At 55.4% G+C, this 18,697-nt stretch overlaps 2 protein-coding genes across 2 annotated transcripts in view; one reads left to right on the top strand and one right to left on the bottom strand.

Moving 5' to 3' along the window:
- Positions 1-3,216: 3,216 nt before the first annotated feature.
- Positions 3,217-8,279, top strand: TMEM121B (transmembrane protein 121B). The gene has a single exon (XM_032138379.2). The coding sequence runs from the start codon at positions 3,448-3,450 to the stop codon at positions 5,182-5,184; it is 1,737 nt and encodes a 578-aa protein (XP_031994270.1). The 5' UTR covers positions 3,217-3,447; the 3' UTR covers positions 5,185-8,279.
- Positions 8,280-8,883: 604 nt separating this feature from the next.
- Positions 8,884-18,697, bottom strand: part of IL17RA (interleukin 17 receptor A) — a 30,061-nt gene continuing 20,247 nt past the window's right edge. Inside the window, exons 11-13 of the mRNA XM_032138377.2 lie at positions 18,581-18,682; positions 16,762-16,803; positions 8,884-16,218 (exon numbers count right to left, since the gene is read on the bottom strand). Of these exons, the coding sequence (XP_031994268.1) occupies positions 14,711-16,218; positions 16,762-16,803; positions 18,581-18,682 (1,652 nt within the window). The 3' untranslated portion in view covers positions 8,884-14,710. The remainder of the gene's footprint in view (positions 16,219-16,761; positions 16,804-18,580; positions 18,683-18,697) is intronic.

Here is an 18,697-nt window from a genome sequence, read left to right as displayed (position 1 = left end):
CTTCATTGTGTTTAGTTGGTTATATGTTTCACTCCTTCTCAAAAGGAGGAGTTGTCCCGGCTAGAGTGCAATGGTGTGATCTGAGCTCACCGTGACCTCTGCCTCCCGGGTTCAAGAGATTCTCCTGTTTCAGCCTCCCAAGTAGCTGGGATTACAGGCGCATGCTCCCAGGCCCGGCTAATTTTTGTATTTTTAGTAGAGACGGGGTTTCATCATATTGTTCAGGCTGGTCTCGAACTCCTGACCTCAGGTGATCCACCTGCCTCAGCCTCCCAAAGTGCTGGGATTACAGGCGTGAGCCACTGCGCCTGGCCGGTTTATATTTTGCTTTTAGTTTAGTTTTGTTTTGTTTTGAGACAGGGTAGGGTGTGGGCTGGGGAGTGGGAGGGTGCTCTTCCCTGGCTCTCAGGAGTCCAGCTCTTGCTTCATCAGCTGCTTCCTTTTTTTTTTTTGAGACACAGTTTCACTCTGTTGCCCAGGCTGGAGTGAAATGGCGCGATCTTGGCTCACTGCAAGCTCCGCCTCCCGGGTTCAAGTGATTCTCCTGCCTTAGCCTTCCCGAGTACCTGGGATTACAGGTGCATGCCACCACCCCTGGCTAATTTTTGTATTATTAGTAGAGGCAGAGTCTCACTGTGTTGGCCAGGCTGGTCTCAAACTCCTGACCTCAGGTGATCTGCCCGCCTCTGCCTCCCAAATTGCTGGGATTACAAGCATGAGCCACCGCGCCCCACCAGCTGAGATCCTTCTTCCACCACTTTACTTACTTGTGCAGGAGGCCTGGGCCAGCTTCCGCGTGAGCTGCCGGCTGGTGTTCCCCTGGAGGGACTGGGAGACTGCTATAATCACCCCCATTAGCAATTGGCAGCCCCCCAATAAGACCACTCTTTGACCTGGACTGGCTTAGCCCTGGTAGCTGCCAGGTCTGCTGTGTTGCTCACCCTGAGTGGTGACTGCACCCGCTAGACTGTTCACTTCCCACCCTGCCCCATATGGGTGGACCCTGGCCCCACCTGGCACCCTGGAGGTCTCACACTGTGAGCCTGAGAAGACCGGCTCCAAGAACCAGTGCTCCTAACCATGGCAGCTTTGCTCCTGGGCACTTACCAAAGTGCAATGCTATCGGGGAGCAGAACTCAGAGTGCAGGCAGAAAACAGCCGTTGGTGGCCCCTGCTATGAGTTGATGTTCCCTGGGAGGCTAAGGCATGGGCTAATGGAATGATAATAACACAGAGACCTTTAACTGAGCATGGACTCTGAGCCAGGGACTGGCTCTGTCATCGAAGAGAGATTACACACATGATCTCTCTTCATACTCACAACAATCCCTTAAGGTAGGAGTGAGGTCCTTTTTTTTTTTTTTTTGAGATGGAGTTTTATTCTTGTTGCCCAGGCAGGAGTGCAATGGCACAATCTCGGCTCACTGCAACCTCTGCCTCCCGGGTTCAAGCGATTCTCCTGCCTTAGCCTCCCGAGTAGCTGGGATTACAGGCATGCGCCACCACGCCTGGCTAGTTTTGTATTTTTAGTAGAGATGGGGTTTCTCCATGTTGGTCAGGCTGGTCTCAAACTCCCGACCTCAGGTGATCCGCCCGCCTTGGCCTCCCAAAGTGCTGGGATTACAGGCGTGAGCCACTATGCCCGGCTGGGGTGGGGTCCTTTTTACAGATCAACATTCTGAGGTGAAATATTCAGGCTAAGACCACAAAGGAGTTAAGTGGCACAGCTGGCTGGGATGGCGGCCCCAGAACTCCTGCCCTCACCACCATGCCAGCTTTCCAAAGGTGGTGTGTGTGGGGGAGGTGGAGATCGTGCAGGTTCTAAATTGTATATTTACCGGGGATTGGCTGTGCAGACTGACCTCCAGGGAACTGGAAAAGGCAGGTTTGGCTGAAACTGACCCTTATTCAAGCGGCGGATTTAGGTGCGAGGCCTGACCAACCCCTGCGGCTCCACTGCATGCAGCTCCCTCACACTGCATGATATTATCACGCTGCAAGCTGTTGCCTAGGGGAGATGAGCCCGCAGCAGCAGCTTCAAAGGTCATGAAATCGGGGAGCCCACAGGCCCCAGAAGGGTGTGGAGGCGAACAGGGCAGGCAGGCTTTCTGCTTTGTTTTCATGGGGCTGGGAATGGGATGTCTCCATTATTGGTGAACCTCAGATTGTTTTTGAGCCCCAACTGCCCTAGTCATTTCCTTCTCCCTTAAACCCCTGAAGGCAGCACTCTACCTTCTGCCTTCCAGAGTTGCTGCATCGACATCCAGCCCCAGCCTTGGATGAGTCCTGGGGTGCGCTGGTGTGCTCTCTGCTGAGCCTGTCTACGCAGGGCCACTGACTGCATTCTTTCCTTGGTGTCTCTGTCTACTGTGATGGGCTGTAACCCTCACCATCATCCCTTTGGAGCCTTTGTTTTCATCCAGGTGCCCACACCTCTAAATGCCCCTTTATTTTCCTCTCTGCTAGACACATCTTCCTATTATGTCCCATTCTGCTTTAAAAACCTTTGAAGTTTTTAAAGCTGGGCGGATGTCACTTGCCCAATCCCGTTCCCTAGTCTCTCCTCCCAGGCAGGTGTTTTCAGGGAACTTCTCCATCCGCTGGAATAGGGTCATCCCTGAGATGGCTCGTGACCCCAGGGCTGGGTACATGGATATTTAGGACTATAGGTCTGGGGCTGCTGCCCTGGCCCTTTTTGCCAATGTGACCTGACTCCTCCACTGGTTTTTAGTGCCTTAGGGAGAGGCGGATGGCCCCATGGGAAGGGCGCTGGACGGAGGGTGGAGGCGAAGCTGCCCACTGCCTGCCTCAGAGCTGAGAAGGCCAGGTGCAAAGCCCGCCCTGTAGCTTGAGCCCATCGCTTGGGGGCACCGAAGCCATCTAGGTACTAACGCCCTGCGGTGCAGCCGGTGGGGCTCTCAGCGACTTCCTTAGGAGTCCGCGCTCCATAGGAGTCCCCCCGCACCGGGTCGACTCGCCCTGGCGGCTGCCCGCGCCTCCTCCCGCTTCCTCCAGGCCACAGGGCTCCCGACCCGACTGTGACGCACGGCACCCCCGCCCCTTCTCTTCCCGTTGATCCAGCGTGCCGCGCTTTCTCCTCCTCTGGTCTCGCTGCCTCCTCTCCCCCTCGAATCCAGTCCTGGTTTCCCCGCCGCCAGCCTCCCTCCCTCCCGGCAGGATTCGCTCCCCGCCCCGCCCCGCCCCCGCCTTGCCTGCCTTCACCGCGGTCCGCTCGGTTCCCCGCCTGCCCCCGCTCCCGGCCGCCCGGCCCGGCTCGCCCAGTCCAGTGGCTCCAGTCCGGATCTCGCCGCCGCCCGGCCCAGGTGCGAGTCCCCACTGCTGGGGAGGCGGCGGGCCCCGGCTCCCCTCGGCCGCCTAGCCCGCCTCGCCCGCCCGGGGTTGGCGGGGAGGGAACAGCTGGGCGGCCCCAGAGCCCCTCGGAGGACAATGCGCCCGGCGCTCGGCCACCCTCGCTCGGTCTCCTCCGCGTCCGGTTCCTTCCCGCCGCCCCCGGCCGCCGCCCGGCTGCAGCCCCTCTTCCTCCGCGGGGGCTCCTTCCGCGGCCGGAGAGGCTCGGGCGACAGCAGCACCAGCACCAGCACCAGCCGCGGGGGAGGCGGCGGCAGACGCGGCGGGGGCGGCGGCTCCCCGAGCAGCAGCACGGGCGCCGAGCGCGAGGACGACGACGAGAGCCTCAGCGTCAGCAAGCCGCTGGTGCCCAACGCCGCGCTCCTGGGGCCGCCGGCTCAGGTGGGCGCCCCGGCCGGCCCGGCGCCTGTCGCCTTCTCTTCCTCAGCAGCCACCTCTTCCTCCACCTCCACGCCCACCTCCTCCTGCAGCATGACAGCCGCGGACTTCGGCGGGGGCGCCGCGGTCGGGGTCGTCGGGGGCCCCGGGAGCCGCTCGGCGGGGGGCGCGGGCGGCACCGGGACCGGCAGCGGCGCCTCCTGCTGCCCATGTTGCTGCTGCTGCGGCTGCCCAGACCGCCCCGGCCGCAGGGGTCGGCGCCGCGGCTGCGCCCCCAGTCCCAGGTGCCGCTGGGGCTACCAGGCGCTGTCCGTGGTGCTGCTGCTGGCACAGGGCGGCCTGCTGGACCTGTACCTCATCGCCGTCACCGACCTGTACTGGTGCTCCTGGATCGCCACTGACCTCGTGGTGGTGGTGGGCTGGGCCATCTTCTTCGCCAAGAACAGCCGGGGCCGTCGGGGCGGCGCGGCCAGCGGCGCGCACAACCACCACCTGCACCACCACCATGCCGCGGCGCCCCTGCACCTGCCCGCCCCCTCGGCCGCTTCCGCTGGGGCCAAGGCACGCGGAGCCCGCGGGGGCGCCGGCGGCGCAGGGGGCGGCCTGGGGGCGGCCGCGGCGGCGGGCGAGTTCGCCTTCGCCTACCTGGCCTGGCTTATCTACTCCATCGCCTTCACTCCCAAGGTGGTGCTGATCCTGGGCACGTCCATCCTAGACCTCATCGAGCTGCGCGCGCCCTTCGGCACCACGGGCTTCCGTCTCACCATGGCGCTGTCGGTGCCCCTGCTCTACAGCTTGGTGCGGGCCATCAGCGAGGCGGGCGCGCCCCCGGGATCGGCAGGACCCCTGCTGCTGCAGCCCCAGCGGCACCGCGCGGCCGGATGCTTCCTGGGCACGTGCCTGGACCTGCTCGACAGCTTCACGCTGGTGGAGCTGATGCTGGAGGGCCGCGTGCCGCTACCCGCGCACCTGCGCTACCTGCTCATCGCCGTCTACTTCCTCACCCTCGCTTCGCCGGTGCTCTGGCTCTACGAGCTCAACGCCGCGGCCGCAGCGGCTGCATCCTGGGGCCAGGCCTCCGGGCCTGGCAGCTGCAGCCGCCTTCTGCGCCTGCTGGGCGGCTGCCTGGTGGACGTGCCCTTGCTGGCGCTGCGCTGCCTCCTGGTGGTCAGCTACCAGCAGCCCCTCTCCATCTTCATGCTCAAGAACCTCTTCTTCCTCGGCTGCCGCGGCCTGGAGGCCCTGGAGGGCTGCTGGGACCGGGGCAGTCGGGCCTCCCCGAGTCGGGCCAGAGGGGGCTACGGTGCTCCACCCTCCGCCCCTCCGCCACCTCCGCCACCACCTCAGGGAGGCTCCCAGCTGGGCCACTGCATCTCGGAGAACGAGGGGTGTGCTCATGGTTATGTCAACACCCTGGCTGTGGCCTCCCAGAATTGAGGGTGAAGGGCACGGGTCCTTGGTTTTGGGTTGAGAGTCCCCAACCCCCTTGTCTTCTACCTTCTGTCACCTAGATTTGATCAGGGTCTATTTGGAAGAGGTAACCCTTTTCAGGGCTAAGGGCCAGGGTGTCCTTCTCCACCCCTGGGGTGAGGACCGCTTGGAGGGAGACCAGCAGTTAACGGCGAGGGAGGTAGGTGCACTTACCATCTCCTCTCTTCTCCTATCCTACCCCAATCCTGACCTCCAAGGGGCTGGTACCTCTGCTTCTTGCTTTGCCCACCTCCACTCCAATTCCCATCCATTAGGAGGAGAGGGGTGCTGGGCCTTGGACCTTCTCCCTTGCTTAGAAGTGCCAGCCTCTTTTAGGCTGTGGTTAGTGGCCATTGTGCCATGCCTTGAAATTGACCCAGAACCCACTTTCTACTGATGTGTCTATTGGATTTCTTCCAGGTGATAGATACAAAGCGTATGTCTCTGTGTGTGTAGTGTTGTTTTCTTGTGTCCACCCTGTGGCCCTTTGCAATGGGTAGGAGATCTGGGGAGGCCCTGCCCCCTACACCATCCTTATCACCACCCTTCTCTTTTCTGCCTGGATTTGCGACCATGAATTCCCGGGAAGAGCTGGGCCCCTGGGAGCTGCCCAGGTACTCCCCTTGAAGGGAGAATCTCACCCAGGATCTTCCTCAATACTGCTCCTCTCTTCTCAGCTCAGGGAGAGGAGGGGATCCATTCTCTAAGGACCAAACTGCACCCTTTCTTGGGTGAGTGAGCATTTCTACCTCCGTGCTTTCAACTTTTGTTGCATCATGCACTGATGCTGCTTGCAAAAAAATGAAGACAAAATACTCAGAAGTTGCATTTGCCATGGCCACTGGCTCCAGCTGGGGTTTGGTGCCAGTGTTATTACAGGGTCTGCGGAGTATCAGCCATTGGCTTGGCCTCTCTCTGTTCCTCCCTCTGCACCTAGAACTCTTATCCTTCCTGTGGTTTGGTGCCAACTGGGTCGGATCTGGGCTTAGAGTAATAGCTTTGGTGGGGTTCCTGGATGGATGTGAAGTTGGGCCTCCCATGGGCCCAAGGGAGTAGGAGCCCCATTCCTCATCTGTCCTTCCTCTAGGAAGTGTAGATCAGAAAGTGAGGTAGTGACCTCCCACCTCTGGTCTGGTTAAGAGTTTCACTAGGGCCAAAGCAGGCTGCGGAACTTTCCTTCTTCCTCTCATTGAGGGTGATGACAAGAGACATCCGGGGACTGCACTTACAGTCTTGGTGTGGAATGTCACTCTTGCAATCTTTGAGGCAGGATAAGTATTTTTACATATTTTAAGGGTGCAGGAGGACAGCAGCTAACGAGGCCAGGAAATACTCACTTCCCTCCACCCTCAACAGGATGTGGTGGGGGTGAAACTTGAAGAATTTTTGTTTCCCCTTCTCCCTTCTTATGTTTGGGAAGTTCTATGTAGTGTAATAAACTCTAGACGAGTTACCAGAAGATGTGGATTCTAGTTCTGATTCTGTCACTCATTGGCTTTGAGTGACGTATCGTTTTTATTTCCTGGGCCTGTTTTCTCACATTAAAAAAGTAGAAGTTAGATGAGTGATCTCTAAGGTTGAAGGTAATTTCAACTCTCACATTCTTTTGAGTTTGTGGCTCTTGAAAGCCCTGGTCCTGATGCTCCATGTAAAGGTGGCTGGGAGAGAAGCCAGCCAGGCTGCACTTGCAGAACATTCCCTACTCTGCACTGGGTGTGTGAAGCCCCAGCAGAGAAGGCCGGAGAGAGGGCTTGGGTGCCTGGACTGGGTGTGGGGCAGGGCCTGGCACAGCTGCAGAGTGCACAGGGAGGGCCAGAAGTGCCAAGTCACTGGCCGTTAACTCAGCACCCAGGCCAAGCCCCCGCCTCCCCCTTGAAGTCCCCTCTTCCAACTGCCTGGGGGCTTGGGGCAGAAGACACCCTTGTAGACAGACATAAGAGGGGCAGAAGGCTTGACCAGAGTTCTCTTGAGCCTCCTCGTGCTCTCAGAGCAGGGAACAGCGGGAGAAAATGTTTACACGCCATGCACTATCTGTGCTTCCAGTCCCTCACCCTATGTGGCCCAATAGCTGGCTAGATTTCACACTTAATTGGTATTTTTTTCTGCCTTCTTCCCCTGCCCCCACTGACTCCTCTCCTCTCCCTTTGATTGTACTCAAGGTTCTGGGGCCTGGGCCCTGGGTGGGTACCAACAGCTGCTCCCTGTTCCCATGTCCTCTCTCCAGCTTTGCTCTGTTTCTCTGCTACCTAATCTCAGTGACTGTGAAAGGACACTGTGTCTGAGCCATGGCCAGCCGCTGGCTGGCCCCCTGACCTGCCCCCCTTCTATTGTTTGGATGGCTGTCTCCTGCTGGGCCTCCCTGACTGTAAAATCTCTGTACTGTTAGGTTTTTGGTGGGAGGCTGTGATAAGTTCCAATGAGCTGCCACTTGCCTGGATATGTCAAGAAGCTGATGGCAACTTGGCCAATTCTGGCAGACACCAGGCCCCCAGTTCAGCCCCAGTCACCCTCTTTTACACATGTGGGTCAACCACTGTGTGCTCAGAGGGTCAGTCCCTTCCTCTGCTGTGTTTTTCTTGAGTCCTTGCACTCACTTCCCCTGCCCCAGTCACAATGACCCCTAAAGCTTCCTTTGCCCTTGCTTTCTAGGGCATCTCTAGTGAAGGGGCAAACCTGAGAATTCCCCATGGACCTGACAGCCAAGGCAGGGCACTGTCTCTCCTGAGGCCAGTGCCAGCATGTGCATAGTTCACAGAAAAGGATCCTGGGCTCAGAATCTCGAGAACCGCCTGCTCCTAACATTTCAGCGAGTCAGGGGCTTCCTCTCTTTTAGTCCCCAAATCCTTACTTATTTTAAAAAGACTAGACCCTCTCTAAAGACTGTTCCATTTTAACATGCCCTGATTCTGCATCCGTGGGTTTTGTGAAAGAGAGTTAGCTGGCGGTTAGAGCCTGGGAGAAGGAGGGAAGTGGCACCTCACTAGCATTTATCACTTTTTTCCTTCTCTTTTTAAAAATAAAACGAGACTCTGTTCTGAAAATAAAAAACTTGAGACTTGTGACAAGCTTCCTGTGTGGTTTGTTTTAAGATCTTTTCTGTTCTGGTTTCCTTACAAAATTCTTAAATGTCACTGTGACATTCGCCATTATTTTATAAGTTTGTGTTAACATTATGGGTACACCTTGGCCCTTTCCTTCTAGGCAGTTGGCATGTTTTTCAGGGAGGCAGTGAAGCTGTGGCCTGGAGCTGGTGAGTGTCTTGACAGGCTTTGTTGGCACAGCCAGCTCAGCTCTAATGGACTCAGCCTGAGAACGATTTTTTCTCATCACCCTGGGCTCTCTCTCACACTTTTCTTTCTTTCCTTCTTTCTTTCTTTTTGAGACAGGGTCTCACTCTGTCACCCGGGCTGGAGTGCAGTGGCGCCATCATAGTTCACTGCAGCCTCAAACTCCTGGGCTCAAACAATCCTCCTGCCTCAGCCTCCCAAGTAGCTGGGACTACAGAAGTGTGCCACCACACCCGGCTTCCCATTTCTTTCTAAGAGTAGCTTTCCAAAGGGGGAACATCTTGAGAAACTAATTTTTAAATACTGTGCCCTCCTCTATCACTCTTGCCCCAGCCAGAAGCACAAATTCTTACGTACGAATAAGAAGGACAAGGCCATAGGTTTTTGTTTGGGTTTATTTTAACATGAAGGGTAGTATTAAGTCTAAGGAAGAACATTGGGTCTGCACCAAAATAAACACATAGTGATTTTCTCAGCACAGAGGCAGCCAGTATTACACAGCCCCTCTCTGTGTTGTGACCCTAGCTTGCTGCTTCTGGCTGTGCCAAATGCTACACAGGGGTTTGACTCAGGAGAGCCCGGGAGGCAAGGTCTGAGAGTGGAAGCTCCTGGGAGCCTGAGCTCTCTCTGCCTCTCGTTAGCTGTGGCTTTGGCCATCAGCTGGAACTATGTCATTATTTATAAAACAGGAGCAATCACAGGGCTGCGGTGAGAATCACATGAGGTGACACGTGAAATGGTCCTTTCCCCTAAGACACGTATAACTGTAACAAGGAACAAAATTTACATAGAAAATAATTACAGAACAACGTAGGACCATGTCTTCATTTCTCCCTGGAGCGGATGTAAAATAAGGTGATTGATTTGACCAAGCATGTTATGAATATTTAGAAATGTCTTCTAGGGAAGCAAGCTGGCGCTCACCGATTTTGGTTTGCCAGGCACATCAGAAGGCGCTTTGTGACAGGTGCAGTAGGGACGCGGAGTGATCTCTTCACGTGTAGGCAATGCCCAGCCCACACCTAGGCCTTGCCTGAGTCTGGCCATGCAGTTCTTGCCCTAAGGAAGAACAAGAAAATATAGCGCGTGGTTGACTGTCACGTTAGCCCCTTCCCTCCTCACAGCTACCTTCAGGGCTGCTTTCTCTCCATTTTTCCTGAGGCCCAGAAAGAGGAGGTAGCTGGCACAATGCCACATTGCAGTCAGGAAGAGAAGCCAGTGTGCACCAAGGCCCTTCTTCCTCCCACATCTGCACTGCTCCAGGCAACCTTTAGTGGTCGGCTGTTGCTTGGGTCCAGCTTCCTTTCTATGAAAGCTCAGCCATTCTAGCAAAAAAGCAGGGGCTGTTCTCATCTTCTGAGAGAATCCCATGACACTGGTGAGCAGAGGCGGCCAGTGGGACACCCATGCAAGAAAGCAGGCAAATGCAGGGACCAGCCACCTGCATCCCTCCTTTCTACTCCCTCTCCTCCTCCTACCCGGTCACTGTGTACCTTCTTCCTGTCTCATCAGGGAGGAAGGATCCAGTGAGCGAACTCACCCTATGGTCAATGACCTAAGGGGCTGCTCCTCCTGGGTAGGACTCCAGGGGGAGGTGGGCTGGGCCAGGCTTCCTGGCACCCTTCAAACCATGAGACAGGAGACTGCATGTTCCTCTCACAGGCAAGACTGGCCCACCCGGGTGACTGCCTGCCTTCATCAACCTAAATGGACAGGGCGAGAGTGTGGACTCAGTGCTAGGATCTGGGAGAGGCAATGGGGCATGGAGAGCCATGCAGAGGTGGAGGGCAAGATGGACCTGGATGCCATTTCAGAGAGAGGGGAGGCCCCGTGGGGAAAGCGTCAGGTACAGAATTAACATGAACAGCTTGTGCCATGGGTTTAGGGGTAGCTGTTTTTCTTCATATTCTTCTATAAAATATACCCATGGAATCCATATTGTTGCCACTTTTCCCACAATGGACATGTTCACTCAGCCACGTACTTCCTGAGCTCCTGAGAGACGCCAAATATGGGAACGCATATTACTTTTATAATCTGAAAAGGCAAACACCGGAGGGAGAGAGCAATACCTAATAGCAGGGAAACAGGATCAGTGGTACCTCAGGGGGCACAAACTGCTCTGCCCCAGAAGCAGGCTGGTGCCACTCAGGGATACTGCAGGCCTCCCAGGACCCCATGAGGTGGGAACTCCTGCCCCACCCACTTTACAGATGAGCAAGCTACCTAGGGCGGACGAGCAGCTGGCCAGCCCCTAACTCTGCTGCCTCTTCGTTGTAAGGACCCTCTGTCCAACACACTTGACTTGTGGGATGCGGGCCCGGCTGCTGGAGCCCTCCATCTCACTCTGCCCGCAGGTGCCCCGGGCCTTGCTGGAGTCCCAGCTGGCAGGGCGCTAAGGCAGAAGAGGGCCCTGCATACACCTTGTTTATTTAGGAAGAGGAGCACCAACTACAGAGCCCAAAGGCTATAGAGTTAAAACCGCCCACTGCATTGTAAGTACATCTTCTTCTCTCTTATGCCGTGTTTAATTTTCAAAGATAAACAGGAAAGGCCAGGCACGGTGGGCTCAGGCCTATAATCCCAGCACTTTGGGAGGCTGAGGCAGGCAGATGGCTTGAGCCCAGGAGTTCATGACCAGCCTGGACAACATGGTGAAACCCCATTTCTACAAAAAATACACACACACACAAATTAGCCGGGCACAGTGGTGCGTGCCTGTAGTTCTAGCCACTGGGCAGGCTGAGGTGGAAGGGTTGCTTGAGCCTGGGAGGTGGAGGCTGCAGTGAGCCATGATTGCACCACTGTAATACAGCCTAGTGACAGAGAGACCCTGACTTAAAAACAAACAAAAAACCAAAACACAACAAAAGCAAGAAAGAAGTATATCCATCATACCCTTGCATTCAGAGATCCCAGCTCAAACTGCTGAACGGATGTTTCAGAGACTGAACACCACCCTTTTTGGACCCTAAACTAACCTTCAAGGACCTTCCTACGCAGAAAAGAGAAACTGGTTTTGAATCAAAGTAATTATTCCTTTAAAAAAAAAAACAAAAAAAAACTAGGATCAAGATAGTAGGCAGGAAAAAGTCATGAAACTCTACGCGGGAGTTGGGAGCTTGCTTGGCGGCCGCATGCATAATTGCCCTGGACACAGGCATGGTTAGATGCTCCACTGCTTCTTTCCCAGCCGGAACCACCTCTGCACACTCAGGAGAGGAGCTGAAGAGGTGGGAGAGGCACAGCGTGTAGGGCATCTGTTCTTAGAGAGACATTTCTTGGTGAAACAATTTATTAGCCATGGTTCAGAATAATACAAAAATAAAGGTGTAGCTTTATTTACACACACCCTTGAAGCTCTTGGCATTCAGCTGACAGCGGACACCATACTCAGAGTGACAGAATTAATAGCATTTAGGGTAGGCAAGGACCAGTGTGAGAATGGGCCCAGGAAACGGGGAGGGAATGTGAGGAGAAACAGGGAATGACATTAAAGAAGAAATAGACACCCTGGAGAATTTATGACTCCTTTCTATATGTCACGTCCAGAAGAGGCAAGTCTACAAAGATCAAAGTAGCCTAGGGGTGCCTAGGGAAGGGGAGGTTGGGGTGGTGACTGGGAGCTGGATTTCTTTTGGGGGTAATAAACTCTAAGATTGACTGTGCTGATGGCTGCTGAACTGTGACTATACTAAACTGGCATCAAATTGTGCAGGGTCAATTGTGGATTGTATGGTAAGTGAATTGTATTCCAATAAAGCTGTTAGGAGAACAAAGGCAGCTGCCCTGAAGATAGTAGGCAATGCCCATCGGGACATTTACTGGCATGGGCTCAAAGGCCAGCAGAGCTAGAATTCAAGGCTCCTGAGGAATGGGAGCAGATGGGAACATGTGCTCTACGCAGGGAAGAGTGCATCGTGGTATCCTGTGCTCTGGGCGTCGAACAGGTATTTACTGGAAGCTAGGGAAAGGTCACAGAATGCATGGTAGGTGTCCAGACCCAACAAAGCCCCTCTCAGGATTATTGGAGGAGAGATTGAGCCCAAGAGGCTAGTGGCTGGGAGGCCTCCGCTCCTGTTCTCCCTTGCCTGGTCCTTTGCTGCTGTTGGGTGGATTATGGGCCATGCACCATCTGGGACACAGAGCTTTGGTGGCCCTGCTGCCACCAGGTAAAGTCTAACTGCAAGAAAAAACTCTGCAACTAGCAACTTCTTGACTTACAATATGTGGCTCGAAACTCCTGCTAGAAACTCTTACCAGATCAACAAATTTATGCACTTTTATCATCTTTCACGTACATGTATGTGTACACACACACATGCAAACTGTCCTGTTTGCTCTCCTGTCACATTTCCGAATCTTCTCCTCCTCACTGGAGATTGGAAATATAGTTAAGGACTCAGGTGTAGGAATGAAGGGCACCCTATTCCAGTGTCAGACGGCACCTCAATGTGTTCTTCAGGACCCTGAAGCCAGAAGCCTCCAGCCTACCCCCAGGAGGTACTGCAGGAACAAATTCTTCAAACACTAGCTTCAGAGCCTCTTTTCAAATGCTGTCTTTGGACCTCAGACCCTGAAGTCACAGCAGCACCCCTTCCTCTCCCCACACAAGTTCTGCCCAGATCTTCACTGACCCACCACCCCTCATTTCCTTGCCCTTGCACCCTGGGGCTTCCTGAGCTCAGGGGAGCTCCAGCCCAGCTGCTCTGAAGAATCCTGCGTGCTAACAGCTCCCCACTGATCGTCGGAATGCGGATGCAGGGCTTCAGACTCACCTTCCTGCCAGATGCTTTTACGTTTCACCTTGACATTTCTGTCTTCCTATAAATGAGGTCAGGTGACATCCAGCTGTGTTTAGCCCTCAGCCTCTCTCCATGCAGAGGCTCATCAGACGAAAGGTGCCCCAGGCCTCAGGACTGATGCGCACAAGGCTGTCCCCAGCCTGAGCTCCGGTGATATCCCCCTAACCCCCACCCCGATCTCTCTCACTGCCTCCCTCCTTCCCCTCCAGGCTCCACCAGCAGCTCCCTGACACGCTCACTCCACTCACCTGCCAGCACTTACCCACAGGCTGCTTCCTTACCGGGACTACGCTTTCCCCAACCACAATCCTTCAGCTCAGGCATCTCCTCGGGGATCTCCCCTGGCCTGGGTGCCTTTCCTGTGCATGCTCACAGCCCTGGACAGGCTTCCACTCCATCTTTCTACTTATTTTTTTTGGAGACAGGGTCTCACTCTGTTGCCCACGCTGGATTGCAGTGGTACCATTATAGCTCACTGCAGCCTCCACCTCCTGGGCTCAAGTGATCATTTCGCATCAGCCTCCCGAGTAGCCGGTACTACAGGTATGTGCCACCATGACTAACTAAAAAAAAAATTTAGGTAGAGACGAGCCCAGGCTGGTCTTGAACTCCTGAGCTCAAGCAATCCACCTGCCTCGGCTTCCCAAAGTGCTGGGATTACAAGCATGAGCCACTGCACCTGGCCCATTCAGCGTTTACATCCCATGTGACCATCCTTTTATTTTTTTGCGATGGAGTCTCGCTCTGTCATCCAGGCTGCAGTGCAATGGCACAATCTCGGCTCACTGCAACCTCTGCCTCCCAGGTTCAAGCAATTCTCCTGCCTCAGCCTCCCAAGTAGCTAGGACTACAGGCATGTGTCACCACGCTCATCTAATTTTTGTATTTTTAGTAGAGATGGGGGTTCACCATGTTGCCCAAGCTGGTCTCGAACTCCTGACCTCAGTGATCCACCTGCCTCGGCCTCCCAATGTGCTGGGATTACAGGCGTGAGCCACCGTGCCCGGTCCATCCTGTTTGTTAATGTGTCCTTGGCACTAGTGGTTAAGTTCCTTCATGGCTGGGGCCATGCCACATGCAATTTATCTTGGTATCCCAAATGCCTGGCACATAGTAGGTGCACAATAAATGCTGAATGAATGATTGATGGTGCCTCAAAGAAGCTCTACCATTAGCTCCTGGGAGCGGGCTGTGTGGATTCCCCTGGGGATAGAAGATAACCAGACGCACAAAGAAAAGTTAGGAGGGATGCCTGGGTTTAAAACCCAGACATTTACATTTTAAAGCCTACATTTCACACACGAACACATACACATGCAGACATGTACACACAGATGAATACTTGTGCACCCACACTCCTCTCTCAAGGCTGGGATCTGGGTGGTCCCTGGGGAGCCGCCCTCATGCACTGGGCCTCTCTGACTCCGACCCCACCGTGTCCCAGCCCGAGTTCTTCTGCAGCTGGCGGAAAAGCAGCTGCCGCTGGAGGCTCCTCAGGCTCTCCAAGTCCTCGGGAGAGAGTGGCAGGGCCGGCTTCCCTGGGTCCTGCTCCTCTTCTTCCTCTTCCTCCATTTCCGTGAGTCCGTCGGGGGGCTGCGGGGAGCTCCTGGAGATGTAGCCCTGGTCAGACTGCACTGACTGCCGCTGCTCTTCCTCGTACTGCGTGTGTGGGTCTTTGAGGACCATGGCGGGTCTACTGCAGTCCCCCTGGGCCTGGCAGCTCAGACTCTGCTGGAAGAGCGAGAGCATCAAGCCTTCGAGGTGCTCCCTCACGTCCTCTGGAAGGTCAGGACACGCCATGGGGGTGCTGCCAAGGGGCGAGTCCTCGGGGTCCACAGGGAGGAAGAGGACGCTATTTCGCCCAGCGCCCGGGCTGCCCAGCAGCGGGCAGGCCTCGCCCTCCCCCGCCAGTGCCAGCCGGATAGCGGCACCGTCAGCCAGGGGCCCAGGCTCCACCGCGGCCACCAGGGCCCCCTCCTCTGCGGCGAGCACCAGGGTGTGGAGGGGCTGCGGTGCTGGCTGACCCCGGGGCTGCAGGTGAGGTTCCAGCTTTGCCCCTGCTGCTCCTCCTTCCTCCCTGACCAGGAGGTCTATCGCCAGGCAGGCCTGGGAGCCAGGCTCGCGCACCAGGGGCGCCCGCTTCACGATGCCGGTTCCCGCAGGCAGCAGTGGCTCCTCAAACACCTCTTCATCTAGGGACGGGGCATCCTGGTCATCGGCCAAGTAGAGGTTCTCACGTTCGAACCAGTCGGGGCAGCGGACCTGCCAGTCCCGGAACCTGTCCAGGGCGGTGCGGAGTTGCCTGCCGCCCGGGCTCCGCAGGTAGTTGTCCCCCGACAGCTCCCCCACACGGTGCATGCGGCCCGGCTGGAACATCTCCAGGTCCTGGATGCGGAAGTACACCTCCTCGAACCTATCCATGAGCGGGTACCGCGGCGCCGCGCCAAACAGGTCGGGGACGTCGCCGTCACAGCTGACCTCGCTGAAGTAGCAGACTACGTAGGTGCCGAAGCAGGCTGGCCTCTTGAAGTCCGGGAGGATCATGTTCATGGCTGCGGTGAACAGGTCCCCCACGGGCTTCCGGTGGTCGCAGCGCAGCCGCATAGGTGCCCCCCGGCCCAGGAGCGCCTGCCACTTGGCACGCGTGCCGCGGGAGCACAGGATGATGATCTTCGAGTTGCTCTCCACCATCTCCTGCTTCTGACGGCCCACCCAGGTCATGACTCCCGCCTCCGAGATGGCCTGCTCTTCCAGCAGGTCCAGGGCCACTTCCGTGCCGCAGGCGGTGAGCAGGAACTGGGCGAATTTCAGGACCACGTCCACGTAGAGGGGGTGGTCAGCTGAGTAGATGATCCAGACCTTCCTGGGCTTCAGCGGTGGGGGGGTCAGGTCAGCCGCAGGCAGGCCATCTAAGGAAACAAGACCACACACGCTGACCATCACCCCAGGGCCCAGGGCAGCTCTGTGCCTGCCAGCCCAGGAGGGGCCTGGACCAGGACACAGAGCTTGGCTACCTGCCTAAGCTGAGAAACCCAACTGAGGCCTGTTGGAAAAACCCAGATGCAACTATTCCACCTTTGGCTGCCTGAAAAAAATCAGTCTGCTGCCTTGTGGGAAAAAGAATCTCTTATGTTTCTAGCGGGTCTTTAGCCTATACTTTAATTAGGAAAAGAAAAAGAGGCACCAAGCTCTGTTGTCTGCTCCAGGGAGGACCTCTTTTCACAAAATATGGTGCACTTACCTTTCTTTCCTTGTCTGAGTGATTCAAAAAATGGCACCCAGGCCTTGTTATTGGGGGCCCTTCTGAGTGGGGTACTGGAAGGGGGTTTCTAAGGTGGGCTTTCCTGAAGGGACTTGGGAGTTAGACCACAGGAGGCGACCCACGCACTTATCCCAGGAGAACCCTCCACTGCTTTAAAAATAAGCAAACACGCAAACCAGGAAATACTGACCGGTGTATTTGGTGTCTTCACTGTATTTTTCACTTCCAGGCCCTGGAAAGGAAAAGAAATACACTGGAGTGGTTCTTTGGGAAGAGAAACAGAAACCAGCTCACAGGGTGTCTGCCCCATCCCTGACAAAGGGTGAAGGGTAAGGGGGCAGCCCCCAGACTGAGCAGGGAGGCCATGCTAGGTGGTCGCACAGGCATGAATCCTGGGTCTGCCACTACAAGCACTATGACCTGGAGCAGTTACTAGTGCCTCTGAAATGCAGCTTCTTCCTCTGTGAAGTGGGTCTATATTTGTTCTCGTTTAATGGGTATTAAATGAGTGTGTGTATGTGAAGTGCCTGGCACGTTGTGCATAATCAACTGGGATCACAGTTATTTTGTAGCACTGATCCAGCTGGGAGCCCCAGTGCCGGGGGCGGGAGGGGGGCGTCCATCCTGGTTCCTCATTACAGTCCTGGTCTGCCCTGTCTCCCTGAAATCTGGCCAACCCAAACTGACTCCACCTGAGGGAAAGCTCTTCCCCAGAAGTGTCTTTACAGAAGACATGCATCTTACCACACTTCTTTCCAGAATCAGCCCCACCAGGCTGCTTGCAACATTTCCTCCTGGTATTTTTGAGGTGAGGGAGGGGAACCCACACACTTAAGCAATTGTTCCCCTCGCAGATGTGATGAAAAAACTGCTCTGCGGGAGTTAACTCCTTAGTGACAGCTGGGATGATTAAGATCCACAGATGACTGAGCAAATGACTTAGAACCTTAATCTCAATCCTGACCCTTCCAGCCTTCCCCAGAACTGTCAAAAGACAGCCAAATAACAGCGAGGCTCCTCTTGCCTTCACCCTGTGGTGCAGGGCACTTCGGAAAACAGAAGCGCAACAGCAGAAAGGAAACCAAAAGCACCGCCGCCACCCAGCCCCAAACCTTTAGAGAGCTGCACAGCCTATGGAGCACTGGCCGAGATGCTATTGAATGTTATTGGAACCTCCCATAGGTCCTCCCATGCCTGGCTGGTTTTCTTTCTACCACATAATAATTAATAATAATTAACAACTAATCCTGACGAGCCTAGGGAAGGGTGGAAACAGCTTCCCAGATGATGGAAGGAGCAGCCTAGGGTCATGGTGGGGTAGGGGAGGGCTGAGGCCCCAACCGGGAGGCCTGTGTTCTCCCGGCTTAGGACTTGGCCAGCAGAGGGCTGCAGGTGGGAGAAGACACTGGTATGTACTAATCCCCCCCAGCAAGCACCTTCCTCAGCTACTCATTTAACCTTCATCACAGTCCTGAGAGGGAGGCATTATCAGTACATTTTACAGAAAAGAAAAGTGAATCCACGGTGTGTTAAGTAACTGGCCTGTGACTACAAGGCTAATGAGGTGGGGCTGGGGTCCACCCCTGTGGCTCAGGGCAGCCGGAGCCTTCTCTATCACCCGATGCTGACCCTCACTATTCTCCCTGACCCCAGGTGTCCACGTCTGGCGGCTGCAGGATGGGGTTGCTCAGGCTGCTCCATCTGCCTGGATGGTCATTCCTGACACAGGGAAACTCTACTCTGGCTCCTTCCAACCTATTGATTTTAATAATATTACATTTAATAACAACAAATATAATCGTGGCTAACAGATACTGTGCAAATAGCACATGCCAGGTTCTGTGCTAAGAATTCATGTGTCTTATTTCACTCAGTCCTTACAACAGCTTTATGACATGGTTCTCAAGCAAGAACCTGAGGCTCAGAGAATAAAGCGATTTGCCTTGGTAGTGAGTGGTGGTGCTGGTATTAGAGCCTGACTCCAGGACAGCCAGAGCCCCAGCGCTTACCGGCCAGCCTCCAGGTCATGCAGACGATGAGCAGGATGACGGAGCCCACCAGCAGGATGGAGATGCCCGTAATGAACCAGTACACCCACAGGGGCATGTAGTCTGTGGTGAGCAGAA

This window comes from Hylobates moloch, unplaced genomic scaffold (genome assembly GCF_009828535.3).
Source record: "Hylobates moloch isolate HMO894 unplaced genomic scaffold, HMol_V3 SCAFFOLD_19, whole genome shotgun sequence".
Taxonomy (NCBI): domain Eukaryota; kingdom Metazoa; phylum Chordata; class Mammalia; order Primates; family Hylobatidae; genus Hylobates; species Hylobates moloch.
This window is presented reverse-complemented; position numbering and strand designations above follow the sequence as displayed.

Excerpts from the sequence above, each read along its gene's own strand:
- TMEM121B (XM_032138379.2), top strand. The coding sequence starts at position 3,448 with ATGCGCCCGGCGCTCGGCCACCCTCGCTCGGTCTCCTCCGCGTCCGGT.